Source organism: Entelurus aequoreus, linkage group LG28 (assembly GCF_033978785.1).
Source record: "Entelurus aequoreus isolate RoL-2023_Sb linkage group LG28, RoL_Eaeq_v1.1, whole genome shotgun sequence".
NCBI classification, from domain to species: Eukaryota; Metazoa; Chordata; class Actinopteri; order Syngnathiformes; family Syngnathidae; genus Entelurus; species Entelurus aequoreus.
The window spans coordinates 34171782-34198553 of record NC_084758.1 but is presented as its reverse complement, the minus strand read 5'-3'; the positions used below and the strand labels follow the sequence as shown (position 1 = coordinate 34198553).

Sequence of the window (26772 nt, the reverse complement as noted above, 5' to 3'; positions counted from 1 at the left end):
TTTATTAGAAACATGAGGTCATTTTGGACAGTGACAAAGTTTGAGTTGCACGTGTCTTTCATTTGCCGTGGATGAAAAAAAAAAAGTTTCTTGCACGCAGGAGCGTCTGGCTCGCGAGCAGTAAAGTCTTTATTTGTACCCCATGTGTCAAAAAAGATGTAATTTGGTCTCGTGCCTTCTTGTTCTTTTATCTCCTACTCATAAAAATGAGTCATCCATATGTTTTTTGACTTTTAACATTAACGTCTCGACATCAACTTCAGATTTATCCATCAATCATACGTTTTTGTTATTTTTTGTTTGTTTTATGTTCATTTTTTCCAAAAAACTTAGTTGTTTTTTTATAGCAAACACACAAAATATGCAATTGTTATGTAAAATAGTAATATTTTCCTCCTAATTGGAGCCTAAATATGTCAATAGTTTATTATTAGACTATTGATTTTAATGCATTATTATGTTTTGAGTAATAAAAAAATCATATTAAAATTCCCAGGAATCCAAAAGGCCCCCACTCATAAAAATGAGTAGGATGAATGAAGAATCCTAACGAGTAGAAACGCTATTGACGGCTAGAAGACAAAACGGCACTTGTACTTCTGGTTGAAAGCACTAAATTTGTCTGTTTTATGTTCATTTTTTCCAACAAAACTTGGTTTTTTGTACAGCAAACACACAAAATATGCAATATGTTTCCCTAAAAATAAGAAATTCCTAACATTGATTTTGATTCATTATTATTTTTTGAGCAACGACAGTTTAAAATGTAAAAAATCCTCTTTGTGTTTTAAGAGTGGGCATTGCAACTTTTTCTTGTTACATTTCACCTTTTTTATTCCACTTTTAAAACACCCGATGTGTCAAAAAAAGATGTAATTGGGTTCCATTTTGTTCTTTGATCTCCTCCCAGCTGCTTCCCGCTGCCAAAGATATAAACACTAAATAGGTCACCATGTCTGTGCTGTAATATTGATCCATGAACATAATGTATTCTTTACGCAGCATCATCAAAACAGATGTGGGAGTGGCAGAATGAAAGAAGAAATATGGTCAAAAGACCTCTGCCATAAATCTCTATTTGACGTCCCAATCAGCCTGTCTTATCTGGCCAATATATTTCTTCCAGACACCTGTTCCAGGAAAAGACAAACCCCAGGCCGGGCCGTCTAAATCTCCGTCTTTGGCCGAGATAAAGAGCAAGTTGTCAGCGGCAGCCAAAGAGGTAGATCCTGCTAATTGAGTGTCTTCCGCCTGGCTAACTTCCTGTCTTCTCCCACCAGGGGAAACCACTGCCCAAGACCGAGCAGAAGTTTGAGAACTTTGTCAAGAGCTCCTTCAAGATTTTGGAGAAAAACGTAAGTAATTGTGTTGGAGCTCTTATCTGCCAGATAGATTTGACCTCTCTCACTCCTGCTTTGCAGCCTGAGAATGTTTCTTGAAGTACAGTAATCAGTCTATTAGTCTCTCACAGTGGCTTCCTCAACACCTTTTTCCATTGCAAATGGACTTTTGGAATGCCAACAAGAAGCCTTTATTTACATGCGGGGGCCATTTTGATATTTGGATTTTCAAAACCAATACAATATTATAGATTTTTGCCAACCTTTAGGGCTCCCCTCAAATTTGGTCCTGGGGACGCGGAAATGTTTAAAATGAGTCATATTCATTGTTTATTATTCAATGTTAAATCTCTCTAAATCAGCAATATAAAGCCAATCAAATATTTGGTATGTTTTTTTAATGTAAAATAGTCATCTTTTTTCCCCCCCAAAAAAAGAAATAATGACTATTTATTTTAATGCATTATTATGTTTTGAGTATTACAAAAAATCCTATTGAAATTCTCAGGAATCTCATAAAAATGAGTCATTTATATGATTTTTAAATTTTAACATCAACTTCAGATTTATCCATCAAACATAAGTTTTTGTCTTTTTTGTTTGTTTTTGTAAATTTTCCCCAATAAAACTTAATTTTTTGTATAGCAAACACACACAATATGCAATATTTTCCCTGAAAAATATTTAAAAATGAAGTAATTCCTAACATTGATTTTGATTCATTATTATGTTTTGAGTACGGTATTACAAAAAATCATATTGAAATTCTCAGGAATCCAAAAGGCCCCCACTCATAAAAAAGAGTCATTTATATGTTTTTTTTTAAATTTTAACATCAACTTCAGATTTATCCATCAAACATAAGTTTTGGGGTTTTTTTGTTTGTTTTTGTTAAATTTTTCCCAACAAAACTTTGTTTTTTCTATAGCAAACACACAAAATATGCAATATTTTCCCTGAAAAATATTTAAAAATGAAGTAATTCCTAACATTGATTTTGATTCATTATTATGTTTTGAGTAATAAAAAAAAATCATTTTATAATTCTCAGGAATCCAAAAGGCCCCCACTCATAAAAATGAGTCATTTATATGTTTTTTTAAATTTTAACATCAACTTCAGATTTATCCATCAAACATAAGTTTTTGTCTTTTTTGTTTGTTTTTGTTCAATTTTTCCCAACAAAACTTAGTTTTTTGTATAGCAAACACACAAAATATGCAATATTTTCCCACAAAAATTTTTAAAAATGAAGTAATTCCTAACATTGATTTTGATTCATTATGATGTTTTGAGTAATAAAAAAAAATCATTTTAAAATTCTCAGGAATGCAAAAGGCCCCCACTCATAAAAATAGTCATCCATATTTATCCATCAATCTTAAGTTTTAATTTTTTGTTTGTTTTTGTTTAAATTTTTTCCAACAAAACTTTGTTTTTTGTATAGTAAACACACAAAATATGCAATATTGATGTAAAATAGTAATATTTTATGTATACATGTATATATATGCATGTTTATATATATATATGTGTATATATGTATGTATGTATGTATGTATATGTACATATATATGTATGTATGTATGTATGTATATATGTACAGTATATATGTATGTATATATATGTATATATGTATGTATATTTATATGTATAAATATATATATTTAGATATATATGTATATGTATATACAGTATGTGTATATATATGTATATATATGTGTATGTATGTGTATATACATATATATGTATATATATATGTATAAATATATATATATATATATATATATATATATATATAGATATATATGTATAAATATATGTATATGTATATATATGTGTATATACGGTATATGTATATATGTATGTGTATATATATATATATATTTATATATATATATACATATATTTATATATATATATATTTATATATATATATATATATATATATATATATATATATATATATATATATATATATATATATATATATATATATATATATATATATATATATATATATATATACACAGTGGGGCAAAAAAATGTTTAGTCAGCCACCCATTGACAATCAATGGGTGGCTGACAAAATACTTTTTTGCCCCACTGTGTGTATATATATATATATATATATATATATATATATATATATATATATATATATATATATATATATATATATATATATATATATATATATATATATTGATTGATTGATTGATATATTTTTATTTCAAATATGCATAAAAACCAGAGCAAGCCTGATCCAATACAGTGCTATAGCCTTAACAGCCATTATAACAAAATGAAAACAATGGAGAATAAAAAACAAAAACAAATGAGCATTGGACTTTCTTTTTCTTTTTTTTACATATTTGAAAAGGAGTGAGAAGTTTACACTTATTTAATCCCACCCCTTTTCTTTAAATCATAAATTACTCTGAGCTAGAACTACCTGTTCACTCTATGTACAAACTTAATGAACTTGTATACACATAAATATATACATACATATGCACACTACACACATACATAGCCACACCATTACCACTAGTGATGATGGAAATGGTATGATGCCACCGCAGCAGCACCACTGCCTCAATGGGCAGCCCCACACTCTTGTGTAACACAAACACGCCAATATCAAAGCCCTTCTTCATCTCTGTACCTCTGGAATACCATGTACCTATACTTCTTTTGAAACTGCTTTATGTTTGGACATTGCTTTAACTCCACATTCAAACCATTCCATAGTTTCACTCCACAAATTGAAATACAAAAACTTTTTAATGGTCGTTCTATAATCAAGCATTTTGAAATTTAAATTATAACCCCCCTCTCTTGTGCTGAACAATTTTGGAATGCTTCCTGGGAGTTTATTTATTTTGGCTTCATACATTATTTGTGCAGTTTGATACAAAATAATACCATTCAATTTCAATATTTTTGACTGTAAGAATAGTGAATGAGTATGGTCCAGATATCCAACCTTGTTGATGATGCGTACAGCTCTTTTCTGAAGTATACTTATTATTAATGAGCTTTTATAATCATTCCCCCAGACTTCCACACAGTAGGTTAAGTATGGTAAGACTAATGAACAGTAGAGAATGTGGAGTGATTTGTGATCCAGAACCTGCTTTGCTTTATTTATTACTGAGATGCTTCTTGACAGCTTAGTTTGTACATGTTTTATATGTCATTTCCAGTTCATTTGATAGTCAATTGTAAGGAATTTTATTTCAATATCCACCCCATCTATTTGTATCTGCACCCTTGTTTCATGTGTCCTCTTTCCAAACAGCATTAACTTAGTCTTAGTCAGGTTTAATGACTATTTATTATAGTCAAACCAAGTTTTTACTTTACTCATTTCTTCCATAATGACTTCCTGCAATTGATTTAAGTCATCTATATATATATATGTGTGTGTATGTATACATAGATATGCAGGCCCCCACACACATTTTTTTCTCTAAATTTGGCCCCCGAGTCAAAATAATTGCCCAGGCCTGCTTTAGAGGGTGCACTTGATCAACATCGGTAGCCAGGTCAAGAGCCCTTTGCCTTCACGGCAAGCCTTAAGAGCTCTCGGCCATGATGGATATGCAGGAATGTACTATTGTTCTTCACACGGTGGACAAACATGGAGGTCTCACACATCTCCTCTAGGACTCTCTTTGAATTATGTCCAGTTTCTGTTTTAGAGGCGGAATGGGAGTACGCCTGCCAAGAGCCAGTCTTTGCCGTGATTTAGCCTCTTTTGTAGCCTTAATGAAGAGGCCGCTGGTATGTGGATGGTACCAGTCTCACATTCAAGGCCTTGGACCAGCTCAGGAGAAGCTTGCTTTCATCTTACTTCATCAAACTAAATCTCCCCGAATGCTTTCTCTTCATTTTACTGCCACTAGGAAGTTAGACAGACAACCAGGAAGTTAGGCAGACAACCAGGAAGTTTGACAGACCACCAGGAAGTTTGACATACCACCAGGAAGTTTGACAGACCACCAGGAAGTGGTACAGACAACCTGGAAGTTAGGCAGACAACCTGGAAGTTTTACAGACCACCAGGAAGTTAGACAGACAACCAGGAAGTTAGACAGACAACCAGGAAGTTTTACAGACAACCAGGAAGTTAGACAAACAACCAGGAAGTTAGACAGATAACCAGGAAGTTAGACAGACCACCAGGAAGTGGTACAGACAACCTGGAAGTTAGGCAGACAACCAGGAAGTTTTACAGACAACCAGGAAGTTAGACAGACAACCAGGAAGTTAGACAGACAACCAGGAAGTTAGACAGACCACAAGGAAGTGAGACAGACAACCAGGAAGTTAGACAGACAACCAGGAAGTTTTACAGACAACCAGGAAGTTAGACAGACAACCAGGAAGTTAGACAGATAACCAGGAAGTTAGACAGACCACCAGGAAGTGGTACAGACAACCTGGAAGTTAGGCAGACAACCAGGAAGTTTTACAGACAACAGGAAGTTTGACAGACCACCAGGAAGTGGTACAGACAACCTGGAAGTTAGGCAGACAACCAGGAAGTTTTACGGACAACCAGGAAGTTAGACAGATAACCAGGAAGTTAGACAGACCACCAGGAAGTGAGACAGACAACCAGGAAGTTAGGCAGACAACCAGGAAGTTTAACAGACCACCAGGAAGTTTGACAGACCACCAGGAAGTGGTACAGACAACCTGGAAGTTAGGCAGACAACCAGGAAGTTTTACAGACAACCAGGAAGTTAGACAGACAACCAGGAAGTTAGACAGATAACCAGGAAGTTAGACAGACAACCAGGAAGTTAGACAGACAACCAGGAAGTTAGACAGATAACCAGGAAGTTAGACAGACCACCAGGAAGTGAGACAGACAACCAGGAAGTTAGACAGACAACCAGGAAGTTAGACAGACAACCAGGAAGTTAGACAGATAACCAGGAAGTTAGACAGACCACCAGGAAGTGGTACAGACAACCTGGAAGTTAGGCAGACAACCAGGAAGTTTTACAGACAACCAGGAAGTTAGACAGACAACCAGGAAGTTAGACAGATAACCAGGAAGTTAGACAGACCACCAGGAAGTGAGACAGACAACCAGGAAGTTAGGCAGACAACCAGGAAGTTTGACAGACCACCAGGAAGTTTGACAGACCACCAGGAAGTGGTACAGACAACCTGGAAGTTAGGCAGACAACCAGGAAGTTTTACAGACAACCAGGAAGTTAGACAGACAACAAGGAAGTTAGACAGATAACCAGGAAGTTAGACAGACCACCAGGAAGTGAGACAGACAACCAGGAAGTTAGGCAGACAACCAGGAAGTTTTACAGACAACCAGGAAGTTAGACAGACAACCAGGAAGTTAGACAGATAACCAGGAAGTTAGACAGACCACCAGGAAGTGAGACAGACAACCTGGAAGTTAGGCAGACAACCAGGAAGTTTTACAGACAACCAGGAAGTTAGACAGACAACCAGGAAGTTTGACAGACCACCAGGAAGTTAGACAGACCACCAGGAAGTGAGACAGACAACCAGGAAGTTAGGCAGACAACCAGGAAGTTTGACAGACCACCAGGAAGTGGTACAGACAACCTGGAAGTTAGGCAGACAACCAGGAAGTTTGACAGACCACCAGGAAGTGGTACAGACAACCTGGAAGTTAGGCAGACAACCAGGAAGTTTTACAGACAACCAGGAAGTTAGACAGATAACCAGGAAGTTAAACAGACCACCAGGAAGTGAGACAGACAACCAGGAAGTTAGACAGACAACCAGGAAGTAAGACACACTACCAGGAAGTAAGCGGGGCAAACAGGAAGTTAAACAGGCTACTAGGAAGTTAGCTGGGCTATCAGAAACTTAGAAAGGCTATCGGGAAGTTAGACGGTAAATCAGGAAGTTAAACAGGCCACAACAAAGTTAAACAGGCAATCAGGAAGTTGGGTAATTTTAGTGAGCCTAGTTAGCCAAGCTAGCTTTAATTAGCCAAGCTACCTGGAAGTTAGGTAACTTTAGTTAGCCCAGGTAACCAGGCTAATTTTAATTAGCCAGGCTACCTGGATGTTAGGTAACTTTAGTTAGCCCAGGTAACCAGGCTAATTTTAATTAGCCAGGCTGCCTGGATGTTAGGTAACTTAAGTTACCATGAATTGATTAACGTGGACCCCGACTTAAACAAGTTGAAAAACTTATTGGGGTGTTACCATTTAGTGGTCTATTGCACAGAATATGTACTGTACTGTGCAATCTACTAATAAAAGCTTCAATCAATCAATTCAATCAATCGATCAATCAAGTTAGCTGAGTTAGCCAAGATAGCTTTAATTAGCCAGGCTACCTGGAAGTTGGGTAACTTTAGTTAGCTTAGGTAGCTGGAAGTTATGTAACTTTAGTTAGCCTAGTTAGCCAAGCTAGCTTAGGATCTGACTTGCTCTTTGTTGGCCAAGTGATGGGCTTAGATCAGAGATGGGTAAATATTTTCAGTCGGGGGCCAACTTGAGAGAAAAAATGTGTCTGGGGGGCCAAGGTGTATACATTATATATACACATTTATCTGTACAGTATGTGTGTATACATTATATATACACATTTAGATGTACAATATGTGTGTATACATTATATATACACATTTATCTGTACAGTATGTGTGTATACATTATATATACACATTTATCTGTACAGTATGTATGTATACATTATATATACACATTTAGATGTACAGTATGTGTGTATACATTATATATACACATTTATCTGTACAGTATGTGTGTATCAATGATATATACACATTTAGATGTACAGTATGTGTGTATACATTATATATACACATTTAGATGTACAGTATGTGTGTATACATTATATATACACATTTAGATGTACAGTATGTGTGTATACATTATATATACACATTTATCTGTACAGTATGTGTGTATACATTATATATACACATTTAGATGTACAGTATGTGTGTATACATTATATATACACATTTATCTGTACAGTATGTGTGTATACATTATATATACACATTTATCTGTACAGTATGTGTGTATCAATGATATATACACATTTATCTGTACAGTATGTGTGTATAAATTATATATACACATTTAGATGTACAGTATGTGTGTATACATTATATATACACATGTATCTGTACAGTATGTGTGTATAAATGATATATACACATTTATCTGTACAGTATGTGTGTATAAATGATATATACACATTTATCTGTACAGTATGTGTGTATAAATGATATATACACATTTAGATGTACAGTATGTGTGTATAAATGATATATACACATTTAGATGTACAGTATGTGTGTTTGGGTCCCTTTTTTTCAGGAACACTAATACCAAAAGTCACAATGTCTGATAGAATTCTAAAAAAGTTATGACAGACCACCTCAAAAAAACAGAATGGAATTTTACAGTTTTTTTTACTGAATGGGACACCCAAAATGTACATTGAAATAAAGAAAGTGGTATTTACAATATTAACTATGAACAATAAAAGACTGAATATTAACAACATATGAACATCGCTCCTCTTTTACGTGGGATTTAAAATATTAACTATGAACAATAAAACACTGAATATTAACAACATATGAACATCGCTCCTCTTTTACGTGGGATTTACAAATTTAACTATGAACAATAAAACACTGAATATTAACAACATCGCTCCTCTTTTACGTGGGATTTACAATATTAACTATGAACAATAAAACACTGAATATTAACAACATATGAACATCGCTCCTCTTTTACGGTGGATTTACAATATTAACTATGAACAATAAAACACTGAATATTAACAACATATGAACATCGCTCCTCTTTTACGTGGGATTTAAAATATTAACTATGAACAATAAAACACTGAATATTAACAACATGTAAACATCGCTCCTCTTTTACGTGGGATTTACAATATTAACTATGAACAATAAAAGACTGAATATTAACAACATATGAACATCGCTCCTCTTTTACGGTGGATTTACAATATTAACTATGAACAATAAAACACTGAATATTAACAACATGTAAACATCGCTCCTCTTTTACGTGGGATTTACAATATTAACTATGAACAATAAAAGACTGAATATTAACAACATGTAAACATCGCTCCTCTTTTACGGTGGATTTACAATATTAACTATGAGCAGTAAAAGACTGAATTTTAACAAAATATGAACAAATGTTCTTCTGCATGTGTTTGGGGCTGGCTGCTCTAAAAACAAGCCCCGCCCACTCTGCTGTGTTCCTGGTCTGAGCTGCTGATTACTGTAATAACTCCTAGAACACTCAAAAGTGCAGATTCCAACCATTGAAATACTTTCTATAGTTGAAGACTTACGCTCATTTAAAAACAGCACTGCACATCATAATAACGGCGACCGTTTTGATGTTAAAGGTCTAAAAAAAAATGAAGTGGAACGTCCGGCGGGCTGGATAGAAAATCATGTGGCCCGCGGGCCCTATTTTGCCCAGGTCTGGCTCAGAAGGCACTTCTCACTTCTAGCAGAATGCTTTTCTTTCATGTGGCAAGGCTGAGACTAGTCAGAGCTCAAGCACCTACTCCTGGACTCACAAAAACATGCGCTCATTCAAAGTCATTGTATGGATTTTGCCTTAATTGGTTGCAAGAAGCATTCAACTCCATGTTCAGAGGCATTCCAAAAAGTCTTACACTTGTAGGCCCGGACCGATTAACGCAACGACGAATAACTTTGCCGTCATCGATAAATTGCTGCGTCGTGTGTTTCTTTTCTTCTTCTCTGGCTTTCAAACTGGATACAAGAGGGTTCACTCGGTGCAACACTCTCCACCTTATTCCACAGTAGAATTACATGAACAGAGTGAGCCTCTTGTCAGTCAGTCGTAATCTTTGTTGTGGTACGAGCAGGCGGGACCTACCCTATTTTCCGCTCCGATATATATAAGCCACACCCACTACATTTTAGACCAATCATATTTTCCCATACATGATATGCCAGGGGTCACCAACGCGGTGCCCGCGGGCACCAGGTAGCCCGTAAGGACCAGATGAGTAGCCCGCTGGCCTGTTCTAAAAATAGCTCAAATAGCAGCACTTACCAGTGAGCTGCCTCTATTTTTTAAATGTTATTAATTTACTAGCAATCTGGTCTCGCTTTGCCTGACATTTTTAATTCTAAGAGAGACAAAACTCAAATAGAATTTGAAAATCCAAGAAAATATTTTAAAGACTTGGTCTTCACTTGTTTAAATAAATTCATTATTTTTTTTACTTTGCTTCTTATAACTTTCAGAAAGACAATTTTAGACAAAAAATACAACCCTAAAAATGATTTTAGGATTTTTAAACACATATACCTTTTTACCTTTTAAATTCCTTCCTCTTCTTTCCTGACAATTTAAATCAATGTTCAAGTAAATTTATTTTTTTTATTGTAAAGAATAATAAATACATTTTAATTTAATTCTTCATTTTAGCTTCTGTTTTTTCGACGAAGAATATTTGTTAAATATTTCTTCAGACTTATTGTGATTCAAATTCAAAAAAATCATTCTGGCAAATCTACAAAATCTGTAGAATCAAATTTAAATCTTATTTCAAAGTCTTTTGAATTTATTTAAAAAAAATTTGTTCTGGAAAATCTAGAAGAAATAATGATTTGTCTTTGTTAGAAATATAGCTTGGTCCAATTTGTTATATATTCTAACAAAGTGTAAATTGGATTTTAACCTATTTAAAACATGTCATCAAAATTCTAAAATTAATCTTAATCAGGAAAAATTACTAATGATGTCCCATAAATTATTTTTTAAATTTTTTCAAAAAGGTTCGAATTAGCTATTTTTTCTCTTCTTTTTTTTGGTTGAATTTTGAATTTTAAAGAGTCGAAATTGAAGATAAAATATGTTTCAAAATTTAATTGTCATTTTTTTCGTGTTTTCTCCTCTTTTAAACCGTTCAATTAAGTGTAAATATCATTAATTATTAATAATAACATAGAGTTAAAGGTAAATTGAGCAAATTGGCTATTTCTGGCAATTTATTGAAGTGTGTATCAAACTGGTAGCCCTTCGCATTAATCACTACCCAAGAAGTAGCTCTTGCTTTCAAAAAGGTTGCTGACCCCTGTGATATGCTATAACACACAGATATATACAGCTACCAACGATTATGGAAATGTTTATTTTCTAGAGGTTTCAAAAATTAGATTTTCAGATGAATCGTGATTCTTAATCTTAATAGAAAAAAGATATATATTTTTTTATTTTGATATATTTATAAATGTTTTAATCGGACCTGTCCAGGCACTCAGACAAATCATTAATTTTTTTTTATTAATCACTCCAACAAAATAATATACAATAATACAATTCCAATTCCAAAACCGGCCCAGCAACATTCAGAATAAAAAATCATATAGTTGATCTATATCTGCTGTGAAACAAGTGTTGGATACTTCTCCTGTTGCCTTATTTGTATTTGACTTTATTCAATGTTTGGGTAGAATTTCATTCAACAAAACCAGTTTTATTTCAAATGACATATAAATGTGTTAGAGCTGTTCAACTATTTTATGGAGGAATGTAGTTAATCATACAACTGGCACCAAATGTTGTTCAAAAAGTCTAGGTTTTGAATGGAGAATCGATTCTGAATCAAATCGTTACCGCCAAGAATCGAATCGAATCAAATCATGTTGTGCCTAAAGATTCACAGCCCTATTATTTACATACCTAATTGTTTCCAAATGGTTTCTGTAAGCCACACCCACTAAAGCTTAGAAGAAAAAAACATTTTCCATTTATTAGCCGCAGATGTATACGTTGTGAAATGAGTTATATACCTTAATTGTTTCCAAACGGTGCCTGTAACAGGGCAGTAAAACGGCTGATCAAACAAAACAGAAGTCATGGTCATGGACCCACCAGCTGCGCAAGCTAGCTTTCCAATCAGCTAAACAGACTCAATAACTCCACAGTAACGTTTTGGTGAATTTACTGAGGGATTTGTAAAACCATTCTGGGTATCACTACATCTTATCTGTCTTGTCTTTTAACAAAGAAACAAGGAAGTCACAATCTTCGTTCAATGAATGTTCTGCAATTTGTCGTCCCCAAAGTAAGAACTGAACTGGGCAAGAAAGCATTTAGGTTTTCAGCAGCGAAGGCTTGGAATAACCTACAATCGAATATTAAACTTCAAACCCTTGTTACGTTGAATGAGTTTAAAGCTTCTGTGAAAGGACTGCAGTCTACCTTGTCTGTATGCACATGTGTTATGTGAGCAAGTTTTAATGTCGTAAATGTGAAGTTTTATGTATTTGTTTACTGTTTTTAATGTAACCTTGCTGCTGCCCTCTTGGCCAGGTCTCCCTTGGAAAAGAGATCTTTGATCTCAATGGGATTTTACCTGGTTAAATAAAGGCTAATAAATAAATAAATAAATTTGTGAAAGTGAAACAATACAAAAAGAATGCCATTGTAAGTTAATAATACTAACACAGACTCTCGTAAACCTGTTAGCGTATTAGCTAGCGACGTTAGTTATATTGATTATGATAGCAGGTACAAATATGCATGAAAACACTCCTACAGACATCACACACGGGACGATTTAGTAAGTAAGAATTGTTGTAGTTATATTGTAAAACTTACAAACGTTGCTTAGAGTGATAAATAAAGAAGTGGAAACGCTATTGACGGCTGGAAGACTGAATGGCACCTGTACTTCGGGTTGAAAGCACCTGCATTGAGCAAACGCGTCCAAAAGATGGCGCCATAGCACAAACAATAACACACCTATTTAGTGTCTTTGCATGTATTTTGTATTTTTTAACTCTTTGTGTCATATCAATAAATGTGTTATAAGCCACAGGCTTCAAAGTGTAGGAAAAAAGTAGCGGCTTATAGCCTGGAATTGATGGTATATATCAGGGGTCGGTAACCCAAAACGTTGAAAGAGCCATATTGGACCAAAAATACAAAAAACAAATCTGTTTGGAGACGCAAAAAATGTAAAGCCGTATAAAGGTCTTATAATGAAGGCAACACATGATGTAAGTGTTTATATTAGCTATAATATCCTACAATCAAAATGACTATTTGTGGCAGGCTGACGCAAATCTTGGTTGACAGAAAAGTATATAAAAGTCATATTTATTCGACACATTTTTACATTAGAAACCATTAGTAAATCAGAGGCTACTCAGAAGGTGAGATAACTCCTGGAAATGACGGTCTTTTAATGGCCAGATGTGTGTGTCCAAGTTAAAGGAAACGGCAGACTGTCTTATTTTAATAGATTTGTTACAATCTTCGGCAAGCCAGGTAATGTTTGCTGAGGTCTGGAACAACATGGCACACAAACAACTATCTGAAATGCAGCCAACATTACATACAGTTAATGTGTCATGAGTAGGGATGTCCGATAATGGCTTTTTGCCGATATTGTCCAACTCTTTAATTACGGATACCGATATCAACCGATACCGATATCAACCGACACTGATATATACAGTCGTGGAATTAACACATTACTATGCCTAATTTGGACAACCAGCTATGGTGAAGATAAGGTCCTTTTTTTAAAAATTCATAAAATAAAATAAGATAGATAAATTAAAAAACATTTTCTTGAATAAAAAAGAAAGTAAAACAATATAAAAACCGTTACATAGAAACTAGTAATTAATGCAAATGAGTCAAATTAACTGTTAAAGTTTAGTACTATTTAGTGGAGCGGCAGCACGCACAATCATGTGTGCTTACGGACTGTATTCCTTGCAGACTGTATTGATATATATTGATATATAATGTAGGAAGCAGAATATTAATAACAGAAAGAAACAACCCTTTTGTGTGAATGAGTGTGAATGGGGGAGGTTTTTTGGGTTGGTGCACTAATTGTAAGTGTATTTTGTGTTGTTTATGTTGATTTAATAAAAAAACAAAAAAACGATACCGATAATAAAAAAAAAAACGATACCGATAATTTCCGATATTACATTTTAAAGCATTCATCGGCCGATAATATCTCTAGTCATGAGACATGCAAATATAAATGATATACAAAGAGGATACAAGTAAAGGATATTAAATGAGCTCAAATATAGCTACAATAATGATGCAATATGTACATACAGCTAGCCGAAATAGCATGTTAGCATCGATTAGCTTGCAGTCATGCACTGACCCAAATATGCCTGATTAGCACTCCACACAAGTCAATAACGTCAACAAAGTGCACCTTTGTGCATTCACGCACAGCATACAACGTTTGGTGGACAAAATGAGACAAAGAAGGAGTGGAAGATTTTACATGTATACAAACTGTAACAGTCCACACTACGGTGAGTTCAAGAACTGCCGAAATGAGTAGGACAAAATACCCTCATCAGTGAAGCATACAACATATTAAACTTTCTAACAATTGGGAAGGTTTGTGTCATGTTGGTCCTCAAACAAAAAACATAGTAAAACACAACAATATTTTCCCCCCCATCCTTTTCCATTTTCAAGCCTCTTTTAAAAATGCTCCAGGCACTAAAGAGGCTGACCCCCGGTATATATAATAACTATCTGCAGTAGGACTTTTATTTGGAGTGGCAAACGACATAAAAAAACCCTAAAAAGTCCATCATGTTTATGAACTTTTGTCCTTCTCGGCTTCCTCAGGTGGTCAAGGACCTGTGGGCGTTTGTCAGAACCCTGAAGATGGAGAAGAAGTAGACCAGCGCTCGCTCCAATCGCCCCCTCGCGTCCCGCCAGGTGATTTAAAGGCACAGTCGGCGACATTTCCTACTTAGACCTTTCCCCGTGTCAACAACGCTCTTTGACTCCATTGTGCGCGGCGTTTTTCACACCTGTAGCCAGGCGACAGCATGGCCAGTTCACACCTGAAGAGCCACCTGCTGCACACCTCACTTTTTTACCAGGTTGAAATGGTGTGCGCGCGACTTCCTGCATTCTGTCCAATCACACGCCCCTATTCAGAGTCAATGATGCAATAGGAAATATTGCAGAATGTGCCTTTAAATGTCTCTACTGTCCCAGTTCTAACATAAATATCAGGGGCCGTACTTATCAAGCTTCTTAGAGGGCCATTTTACACTCAAGTCCTGAGAATTTGCGAAATTTAGACCTACTCTCAAACTTAAGAATAAAAGCTTTTTATCAACGTTCTTAAGTCTAAGAATCACTCCTACTCTCCACGATATTTAAGAGACCTTCAGAGGTGTCTTAAGTGGTTAGGAGTTGCCAGCAGGGGATGGCACTGAGGCGAGAGAGACGTGCGCGAACGTTCAGGGAGCGGAACGATGTTCTGGATTTGTTTGATGACGAGCAGCTGATCAAACGGTATCTTTAGACAGAGCGGGTAATATTTTTGTCACAGATTTAATACTTTTCGATTCCATGTTGATTTCTGCATGTGTCTGCAGTGGGCTAGTATATATAGAGCCACCCACACCAGTTTCAAATTAGTTGCCTAATTAACGAATTGGAAAGAAAATGTTATGACAGTAGCGTATGTGAGGTGAGTGACGTCAGTGAGTGTGTGGGCGAGAGAAGAGAGGGAGCGGTAACGTGAGTGCCGGCGGGGACTAGTTTGTTTTGTATTATTTTGTAGTTTATTGTCAAAATATACACTCCCATTGTCCATTTAAATATTTCCAAGATATTTCTTTATTCTTAGACAACGGATTCCCTTCCGTGATTGGTCATTTCTATGGACACAGAAATGACGTCACCTAAAATTGCGTTTACGGCACATAGTAATGTCGTAATTCAGCTCTGAGTGTGACACTTAAGATTCAGTCCTACACTTCGCTGAAAGTGTGAGTAAGACGCTTGATAACTAACTTTTAAGTGCAGCTTTCAGCCAAGAATTTATTTACTCTTAAGTCAACTCTTAGCAGACTTCTTAGGAGTCATTCTAAGAAGCTTGATAAGTACGGCCCCTGATCTTACCTGACATTTTCATACATGCTTTTTAGTTGTGCTCCAGCTAGATGTTTGCTAACAAATTAGCACCGTGGTTCGCGGTCATCACATGTTCTCCATCCTTACATGTCTTTACAACTTTTTTATGTTGGATGTTCTGCCAGGAACACACCCGCCCCTTCTGAAACGCTCCACTCTACTGTACTTTCCAGGCTATAGAGCGCACTGCAAAAAGTCAGTGTTCAAAAACAAGAAAAAATAATTACAAAAACGAGGGGTATTTTCATTGAATTAAGCAAAATTATCTGCCAATAGAACAAGAAAATTCGGCTTGTCAAGACTTTCCAAAACAAGTAAAATGAGCTAACCTCAATGAACCCAAAAATACCTTAAAATAAGTATATTCTCACTAATAACAAGTGCACTTTTCTTGGTAAAAAAAAAAGGAGACCTTTTTCTCAATATGTTGAAAAATATTCTTAACTTAAATAAAAGCTAGTGCCATTATCTTGACATAAAGATATGCGCTCGGCATCATGATTTTTTTTTTCACGCTTGAAGTAAGAAATTATTACTTTAAAAAAGTAGTTTTATACTTGTGAATGTTGATGACACAACTTTGCAACAGTTGATATTCTAGTTTCAAGCGTGTTTTACTCAATATAGCTCATCAAATCTCAGCAACAAGCTGTAATATCTTACTGAGATCATTTAGGACCAAAACACTTAAAACAAGTAAAACACTCTAACATCAAATCTGCTTAGTGAGAAGAACTACCGTAATTTCCGGACTATAAGGCGCACCTGACTATAAGCCGCACCAGCTAAATTTAGGGGAAAATACAGATTGTTCCATATATAAGCCGCACCCGACTATAAGCCGCACCAGCTAAATTTAGGGGAAAACACAGATTGCTCCATATATAAGCCGCACCCGACTATAAGCCACACCAGACTATAAGCCGCACCAGCTAAATTTAGGGGAAAATACAGATTGCTCCATATGTAAGCCGCACCCGACTATAAGCCGCACCGGACTATAAGCCGCACCAGCTAAATTTAGGGGAAAATACAGATTGCTCCATATATAAGCCGCACCCGACTATAAGCCGCACCTGACTATAAGCCGCACCAGCTAAATTTAGGGGAAAATACAGATTGCTCCATGTATAAGCCGCACCCGACTATAAGCCGCACCTGACTATAAGCCGCACCAGCTAAATTTAGGGGAAAATACAGATTGCTCCATATATAAGCCGCACCCGACTATAAGCCGCAGGGTTTTGATGTGTAATTACCGTAGTATGTAACCCTATATACTCCTGCTACCACGGAGGGGATTGTCGGGACAGAGATGACTGTTTGGGAACGCAAAGCGTCCCATTTATTAACAATAAATCTTTCAATCATTCAATCAAACTTTCACATCTTTGACATGGCGAACAGCATTCGTGCAGAGTACAAATAATACAACGCTGCAAAGTAATACAAAGTGCTCGCCTGTACGTTATCAAAATAACCAGCCTACCGGTATATGAAAAGTCAGTCTTTAATCATTGTGTCATCGTCTTCCTCCTGCGTACTAAAACCACCGAAATCCTCTTCGTCGGTGTCGGAGAAGAACAGGCCGTAAATAAGCCGCACCCTTGTATAAGCCGCAGGGACCAGAACGAGGGGGAAAAGTAGCGGCTTATAGTCCGGAATTTACGGTATCTTATCAGACAGAAAATAAGCAAATATCACCCTTATTTGAGATGTTTAATCTGATTTAGATTTCAGTTTTTGCAGTGTAAGCCGTACCTACTAAAGGTTAGAAGAAAACATCTTTCCATATATTAGTCGCAGATATATACGTTGTGAAATGACTTACAGTATTTTTCGGACTATAAATCGCTCCTGAGTATAAGTCGCACCGGCCGAAAATGCATAATAAAGAAGGAAAAAAACATATATAAGTCGCACTGGAGTATAAGTCGCATTTTTGGGGGACATTTATTTGATAAAAGCCAACAGCAAGAATAGACATTTGAAAGGCAATTTAAAATGTGTAAAGAATAGTGAACAACAGGCTGAATAAGTGTACGTTATATGAGGCATAAATAACCAACTGGTATGTTAACGTAACATATTATGGTAAGAGTCATTCAAATAACTATAACATATAGAACATGCTATACGTTTACCAAACAATCTGTCACTCCTAATCGCTAAATCCCATGAAATCTTATACGTCTAGTCTCTTACGTGAATGACATCAATAATATTATACGATATTTTACGCTAATGTGTTAAAAATTTCACACATGAGTCGCTCCTGAGTATAAGTCGCACCCCCGGCCAAACTATGAAAAAAACTGTGACTTATAGTCCGAATAATACGGTATTTACACAGAAAATATTTTGTAAATGTTTATTTACATACCTAAACACAGATCAAACTCAACAGAAGTCATGGACGCAAGCTAGCTCTCCAATCAGCTAAAAGTCTGTTTAGCTGATTGGAGAGCTAGCTTGCGTCCATGACTTCTGTTGAGTTTGATCTGTGTTTAGGTATGTAAATAAACATTTACAAAATATTTTCTGTGTAAATACCGTATTATTCGGACTAACTCCACGCTGACGTTTTGGCGAATCTACTGAGGAATTTGTGAAAGTGAAACAATACAAAAAGAATGCCATCGTAAGTTAATAATACTAACACAGACACTCGTAAAAACGACGCTAGCTTGATTGCATTACGATAGCGCGCACAGATATGCAAGAAAACACTCCGACAGACATCACACACGGGACGATTTAGTGAGTAAGAATTGTTTTAGTTATATTGTAAAACTTACAATCCTTACGAGTAGAAACGCTATGGACAGTTTTACTTCCGACTCAAAGCATTAAAACAGGAAGCGGAAAAAAACTTGTATGAGATTACCGTATTTTCCCGACTTTAGAGTGCACCGTGTATATAAGCCACACCCACTAATTTTTAGAAGAAAAAAAATGATGCTTGACAATTAGCCGTACCGGAGTATAAGTTGCAGATATCTACGTTGTGAAATAACTTATTTACGTACCTTCGTTGTTTCCAAATGGTGTCTGTAACGCGGCAGAAAATGGCCGATCAAACAAAACGTCAGTCATTGTCATGGACCCACTAGCTGCTCAAGCTAGCTTTCTAATAAGCTAATCAGACTCAATAACTCCACGGTGACGTTTTGGTGAATTTACTGAGGAATTTGTGAAAGTGAAACAAAACAAAAAAAATGCCAATAATTTAATAATCGTCTTATTATATTAGTTAATGCTAACGACACTAGCGCCATAATATTACGATAGCAGGTACAAATATGCAAGAAAACACTCCTACAGACATCACACACGGGACGATTTAGTGAGTAAGAATTGTTTTAGTTATATTGTAAAACTTACAATCCTTACGAGTAGAAACGCTACGGACAGTCTTACTTCCGACTCAAAGCATTAAAACAGGAAGCGAAAAAAAACTTGTATGAGATTACCGTATTTTCCCGACTTTAGAGTGCACCGCTATATAAGCCACACCCACTAATTTTTAGAAGAAAAAAAAATGATGCTTGACAATTAGCCGTACCGGACTATAAGTTGCAAATATCTACGTTGTGAAATAACTTATTTACGTACCTTCGTTGTTTCCAAATGGTGTCTGTAACACGGCAGAAAATGGCCGATCAAACAAAACGTCAGTCATGGTCATGGACCCACTAGCTGCTCAAGCTAGCTTTCTAATCAGCTACTCAGACTCAATAACTCCACGGTGACGTTTTGGTGAATTTACTGAGGAATTTGTGAAAGTGAAACAAAACAAAAAAGAATGCTATTGTAAGTTAATAATCGTCTTATTATATTAGTTAATGCTAACGACACTAGCGCCATAATATTACGATAGCAGGTACAAATATGCATGAAAACACTCGGACAGACATCACACACGGGACGATTTAGTGAGTAAGAATTGTTTTAGTTATATTGTAAAACTTACAATCCTTACGAGTAGAAACGCTATGGACAGTTTTACTTCCGACTCAAAGCATTAAAACAGGAAGCGGAAAAAAACTTATATGACAAGACCGTATTTTCCCGACTTTAGAGTGCACCGCTATATAAGCCACACCCACTAATTTTTAGAAGAAAAAAATGATGCTTGACAATTAGCCGTACCGGACTATAAGTTGCAGATATCTACGTTGTGAAATTACTTATTTACATACATTTACTGAGGAATTTGTGAAAGTGAAACAAAACAAAAAAGAATGCCAATAATTTAATAATCGTCTTATTATATTAGTTAATGCTAACGACACTAGCGCCATAATATTACGATAGCACGTACAAATATGCATGAAAACACTCGGACAGACATCACACACGGGACGATTTAGTGAGTAAGAATTGTTTTAGTTATATTGTAAAACTTACAATCCTTACGAGTAGAAACGCTATGGACAGTTTTACTTCCGACTCAAAGCATTAAAACAGGAAGCGGAAAAAAACTTATATGACAAGACCGTATTTTCCCGACTTTAGAGTGCACCGCTATATAAGCCACACCCACTAATTTTTAGAAGAAAAAAATGATGCTTGACAATTAGCCGTACCGGACTATAAGTTGCAGATATCTACGTTGTGAAATTACTTATTTACATACATTTACTGAGGAATTTGTGAAAGTGAAACAAAACAAAAAAGAATGCCAATAATTTAATAATCGTCTTATTATATTAGTTAATGCTAACGACACTAGCGCCATAATATTACGATAGCAGGTACAAATATGCATGAAAACACTCCGACAGACATCACACACGGGACGATTTAGTGAGTAAGAATTGTTTTAGTTATATTGTAAAACTTACAATCCTTACGAGTAGAAACGCTATGGACAGTTTTACTTCCGACTCAAAGCATTAAAACAGGAAGCAGAAAAAAACTTGTATGAGATTACCATATTTTCCGGACTTTAGAGCACACTTTAGTAAAAAAACCAAACCCCAAAAATCAAAATTGCGCAATAGCGCCCCCTAGGAAAAAAACAAAACAAACTGCCTGTAACTCCCACTAGGAAGGTCGTAGAGACATGAAACAAAAACCTCTATGTAGGTCTCGCTTAGACCTACAACTCATAATGACACATCTTCGGGCAAAAACCAACAGGAAGTTGGCAATTTCACATTTTTTACAAAAATGTACTAAAAACACTCCTTTTTACGTTTTTGACCTCTAATTTGACCCCCTTAAAATACTTCAAAACTCACCAAACTTCTCACACACATCGGGACTGGTGAACATTGCGATCTAAAAAAAAAACCGAACCCCAAAACTCAAAATTGTGCTCTACATAATTTTTGAAAAAAACAGAGAAAAAACTGCTCCTCAGAGGAAAACTCAGACAAAACTGCTTGTAACTTCCGGTAGAGACATGAAACAAATACCTCTATGTAGGTCTAGCCTAGACCTACATTTCATAGATTGACATCCTTCAGCAAAAATCAACAGGAAGTTTGCTATTTCTCCTTCAAAACTAAATTTTTGTTACAACCGGTCACCAAACATCAAACGTTATTTCCTCTGAGCGCGTTTGTCGTTTCGGCTTCAAACTGCTACAGGAGAGAGATTGAACCCTTCTGATTAAAAGTTGACGAAAGAGTTGTGATTAGTGCTGCCGTTTAGATTTTACGAGCCTTCAAAGACCCGCAGCACTAAAGTTGCTCCGGTGCCAAAAATGACAACGAAAATGCAATTACTCCTTCTTTGTCCTCAATACACACAATACCCTATAATGACAATGTGAACTCAGACACAACTTCCTCTAACTCCCAGTACCAATATCGTAGAGACACGAAACAAAAACCTCTATGTAGGTCTCACTCAGGACTACCACTGGACAAAAGTATTGGGACACCTAGGACTAGCACCTGCCAAAAGGCGGACCCGACCAACGCTGCTTGCAGCTTTAATTTGACTTGTTTTTGGAAAGTCTTGCCAAGCCAAATGTTCTTGTTCTAATGGCAGATAATTTTGCTTAGTTCAAATAAAATACCCCTCATTTTTGTATTTTTTTTTCTTGTTTTTGAACACTGACTTTTTGCAGTGCACCCGCAGGGAGCGAACTCGTCCAAAAGATGGCGCCGTATCACAAACAATAACACGCCTTTTTAGTGTCTTTTCATGTGTTTTCTTAAAAACTTTTGGCATGATGGCCGCCAGCGAATAAAAATCCGCCAATCAGCCGTGCCGTTTAATAGGCCGCAGGGCTCAAAGTGTAGGAAAAAGTAGCGGCTTTGCGCAAGCAAAGGCTCCTTTTGCCGAGATCTTGCCAACGCAATTTGGAAGTGGGAATATGACTTGTATAAAAGCAACAGCTGTTCTTTCTGGAACGTTCCTGAGTTGCCAGGAGGCTCCTGTGATTCAGCAACATCATCATAAGGTATCTATTAGAGAGTGACACCAGCCTAAAGGGATGCCATTGTCTGCGTGCTCCAATGTGGACATAAAGTACACACGTTCATTGTCTGCACGCTCCAATGTGGACGCATAAAAGCGTGCGGCCAATCCACGCCTATGAAGTGTTTACGATGACATCTGACCAGGCTGCTTTTTAACCATTTCAATGCTTCACCTCAGCAGGAATCAAACTGTGTGCACGTCTAACAACTCATTTACCAAATGTGTTCTCCTAGTTCAGGGGTCGGCAACCCAAAATGTTGAAAGAGCCATATTGGACCAAAAATCTGTCTGGAGCCGCAACAAATTAGAAGCCATATTACATACAGATAGTGTGTCATGAGATATACATTGAAGTAAGATGACTTAAAGGAAGCTAAATGACCTCCAATATAGCTACAAATGAGGCATAATGATGCAATGGGTGAGGGCGGACCTACGTCACTTCCGCCTACCAATCCCCTAGCAACCGGGAATTCGTTGAAAACAAAGCAGCTCACAGCGAACACGGCATTGACAGAAAAAGCATTTAACGAGCGTTGTGGCTTGGAAGTCGGCGTTAAATCCTTCATTTACGCATTTTTACTTATTCGCATATCGTGTGAAAAACCGAAAATGTATTATTTGCGTCAGACTCGTCTCAGTGAACTTTAAAGCGTCTCAGGCTTAGCTTAGCTTGCTAGTTAGCTTAGCCTGCGCGCTACTAAGAAAGAGACGCGGAAGTTATCAACAACAAGATCAAGTGTTAGTGTATAAAATATTGACAGATTTGAGGGCTACATGTATTGTTTAAGTACAACTGTTCTTCGCCAGGTGTTCTTAGGCCGCCCTGGCTTACGTTTTCCCGGTGGTGTCCATCTTAACGCTGCCTTTGGTATCCTCTCGTTGTCCGGTTTTCCAAAATAGCTAGCTAGGCTATAGACTATATAGTATATACCGCATGTTATTTTTGTACAACAACAACTTCAGCTGTCGAATGTTATAAGGTACAAAATCCAACAAGTACAACATTAGCACGGACGTATAGCCAAGTTGTGGTTAAGAAGGTGGATTTTTGTTCCTTATATTTAGCAGAAACGAAGTGATCCGAACACACGACCCGGGACTTTGGGGGACTCCAGTGAGAACCGTCCTCGTTTTCCCGGTGTAAAGCTGCGAGCCATTTGTCTCGTCTCTGTGGGCTTTTATCACGCTTTGGCAGAACAAAATACAACCTTTGTTTTCCCTGTTTCCAGTTGTGGTTAGCACAACCAAAAACAACACAGTTTTTCGGCATTTTGGAGGCAGAATGACGGGTTTAACCAGCGTCAGTCGACAGGTTAAAGAGTATGGGCAACGGATTGTTTTCAACGCCAGTCTGGTTGCTATGGCTCGAAGAACCCGTATGTAGCTCAGTTGCCCGGATGTCGGCCCTCACCCATATGTACATATAGCTAGCCTAAATAGCATGTTAGCATCGATTAGCTTGCAGTCATGCAGTGACCAAATATGTCTGATTAGCACTCCACACAAGTCAATAACATCAACAAAACTCACCTTTGTGCATTCACGCACAACGTTAAAGGTTTGGTGGCATAAAACACGTCCTAGAAAGTCGGAGAAAGTTATCCATGTAAACAAACTAAGGTGAGTTCAAGGACCGCCAAAATTAGTAGGACAAAACGGCGCTCGCCAAATACTGGAATCAGTGAAGCATGTTTAATATAAACAGTGTGCTTTATAACAATTAGTGTCATGTTTGTCCTCCTACAGAAACCATACTAAAACAACAAATATTTTTTTTCCCCATCTTTTTCCATTTTTCATACATTTTTGAAAAAGCTCCAGAGAGCCACTAGGGCGGCGCTAAAGAGCCGCGGGTTGCCGACCCCCTGTCCTAGTTTAATGAATGTAGTCAACCCTTTTTTTTTAATGAATGATAGTTATTTTGTGTACGGCAGCTGGACAAGAATATTGTTTTATGACTCTTGTGCTCATTAGTGTGTAACTACTACTTTGTAGCAATGCGTAGACATTTGTAACGTTAGTGATCATTTTCTTCATTCCTCAGTGCTCTGTGAAATGTGCCCAAATAAAGGGAAGTCTGGACAGGATCTGTTTGACAAAACTCCTGCTATTGTCATTCAATGAAAAAACAGGTGTGTCCAAAGTGGGGCCCACATTCTACAATTGTAAAATGACTACTACAAAAACATCAAAGTAGAATAAAAAGGTAACGAGAATAACTTACAATGTTGACTTATAACTAGGGGTGTAACGGTACGTGTATTTGTATTGAACCGTTGGGTTCCGGTTCGGTTCGGAGGTGTACCGAACGAGTTTCCACACGGAAATTAAGTAGCGTAACGCACGTTGTGTAAACAATGCACAACAAGGCACAACACACGGCATGCTATCAGCTAACGGGCTACGATACGTCCTCTTTTTACCGGACATGTCCTCTTTTGCGGAGCTGTCAGGGCGGAGTTTCTTAAATGCCTCAAATGTCCGGCATTTTGAGTTAGGGTTGCGTGTGTTTTCAATGTACGTTCAGGGTTAAGAAGGGGTTGAAAACAAAACAAATTGAGGGAGGGGCAGAGACAGAGAGAGTTATGATAAACGCGCATGCGTCGCCAGGCTCTGCTTTTTATCCATAGATTTATCATTTTATTATCTATAACAGGGGTGTCAAAAGTGTGCCCCGGAGTTTTAAAGGCCCACGGCACATTCTAAAAATACTATTAAAATAAGCAAAAACATTAAAAAAAAGCTTAAAGGTTAAATGTAATTTAGAGAAAGTTGCAATGTTGACTAATAAAACAAAGCTGTTTTTTTTTTTCCTTTCAAACTGTCATTGCTCAAAACATAATATTGAATCAAAATCAATGTTATTATGAATTATTGACCTATCCAAGGTTCCCATTACCTCACATCAAATATTACACTAAGAAAAATATTTTTGGTGGAAGATTTAGCAAATTTGGTAAATAAATAACCCAAAAAGTTTATATTTTGTGGTTTTCTTACTGTACCGAAAATGAACCGAATCGTGACCTCCAAACCGAGGTACGTACCGAACCGAAATGTTTGTGTACCGATACACCCCTACTAATAACACAAAGCTGTTTTTATTTGTAGTTTAAAAAATAAAAATAACAATGAATCAAAGTCAACGTTGTTATGAATCAGTTCAGTTTCAGTTCAGTTTAGTTTCAGTTTCAATATTTTTTGTTTTTGCTGTAAAAAACATAATTCCAACTTGTAATGGATGGACTGATCTGAAGTTGATCTACACACGTACACTAGCGTTCAAAAGTTTGGGGTCACATGTAAATGTCCTTATTTTTGAAGGAAAAGCACTGTACTTTTCAATGAAGATAACTTTAAACTAGTCTTAACTTGAAAGAAATACACTCTATACATTGCTAATGTGCTAAATGACTATTCTAGCTGCAAATGTCTGCTTTTTGGTGCAATATCTACATAGGTGTATAGAGGCCCATTTCCAGCAACTATCACTCCAGTGTTCTAATGTGTTTGCTCATTGGCTCAGAAAGCTAATTGATGATTAGAAAACCCTTGTGCAATCATGTTCACACATCTGAAAACACTTTAGCTCGTTACAGAAGCTACAAAACTGACCTTCCTTTGAGCAGATTGAGTTTCTGGAGCATCACATTTGTGGGGTCAATTAAACGCCAGAAAAAGAGAACTTTCATCTGAAACTCGACAGTCTATTCTTGTTCTTAGAAATGAAGGCTATTCCACAAAATTGTTTGGGTGACCCCAAACTTTTGAACGGTAGTGTAAGTGTTGAAATAAAAATAAAAAACTTAGAAGAAAAGTCATCATTAAATGGCCCTGATATCTCATTAATAAATCATCTTGTTTTCCAATATCTCTATAAATGATAACAGCCAGGATATGCTCATTTCAAAATTACATTTACAGCCCAGAAATTGTTATTGTTTCATTTCGGGCTATATAAATAAACTTTGATTGATTGATTG

General features: G+C 36.4%; 1 protein-coding gene across 3 annotated transcripts in view; it reads left to right on the top strand.

Annotated features, from left to right (window-relative positions):
- npm1b (nucleophosmin 1b) overlaps nucleotides 1-25252 on the top strand; it is an 83753-nt gene extending 58501 nt beyond the window's left edge. Inside the window, exons 9-12 of one of the 3 annotated variants that reach the window (XM_062039915.1) lie at nucleotides 1127-1222; nucleotides 1281-1355; nucleotides 15044-17476; nucleotides 21987-25252. In XM_062039915.1, coding sequence (XP_061895899.1) covers nucleotides 1127-1222; nucleotides 1281-1355; nucleotides 15044-15097 — 225 coding nt within the window. In that variant the 3' untranslated portion in view covers nucleotides 15098-17476; nucleotides 21987-25252. Of the gene's footprint in view, nucleotides 1-1126; nucleotides 1223-1280; nucleotides 1356-15043; nucleotides 17557-21986 lie in introns of those variants that run through there. The other 2 variants (XM_062039917.1, XM_062039916.1) reach the window with 2 other exon arrangements.
- Nucleotides 25253-26772: the final 1520 nt, after the last annotated feature.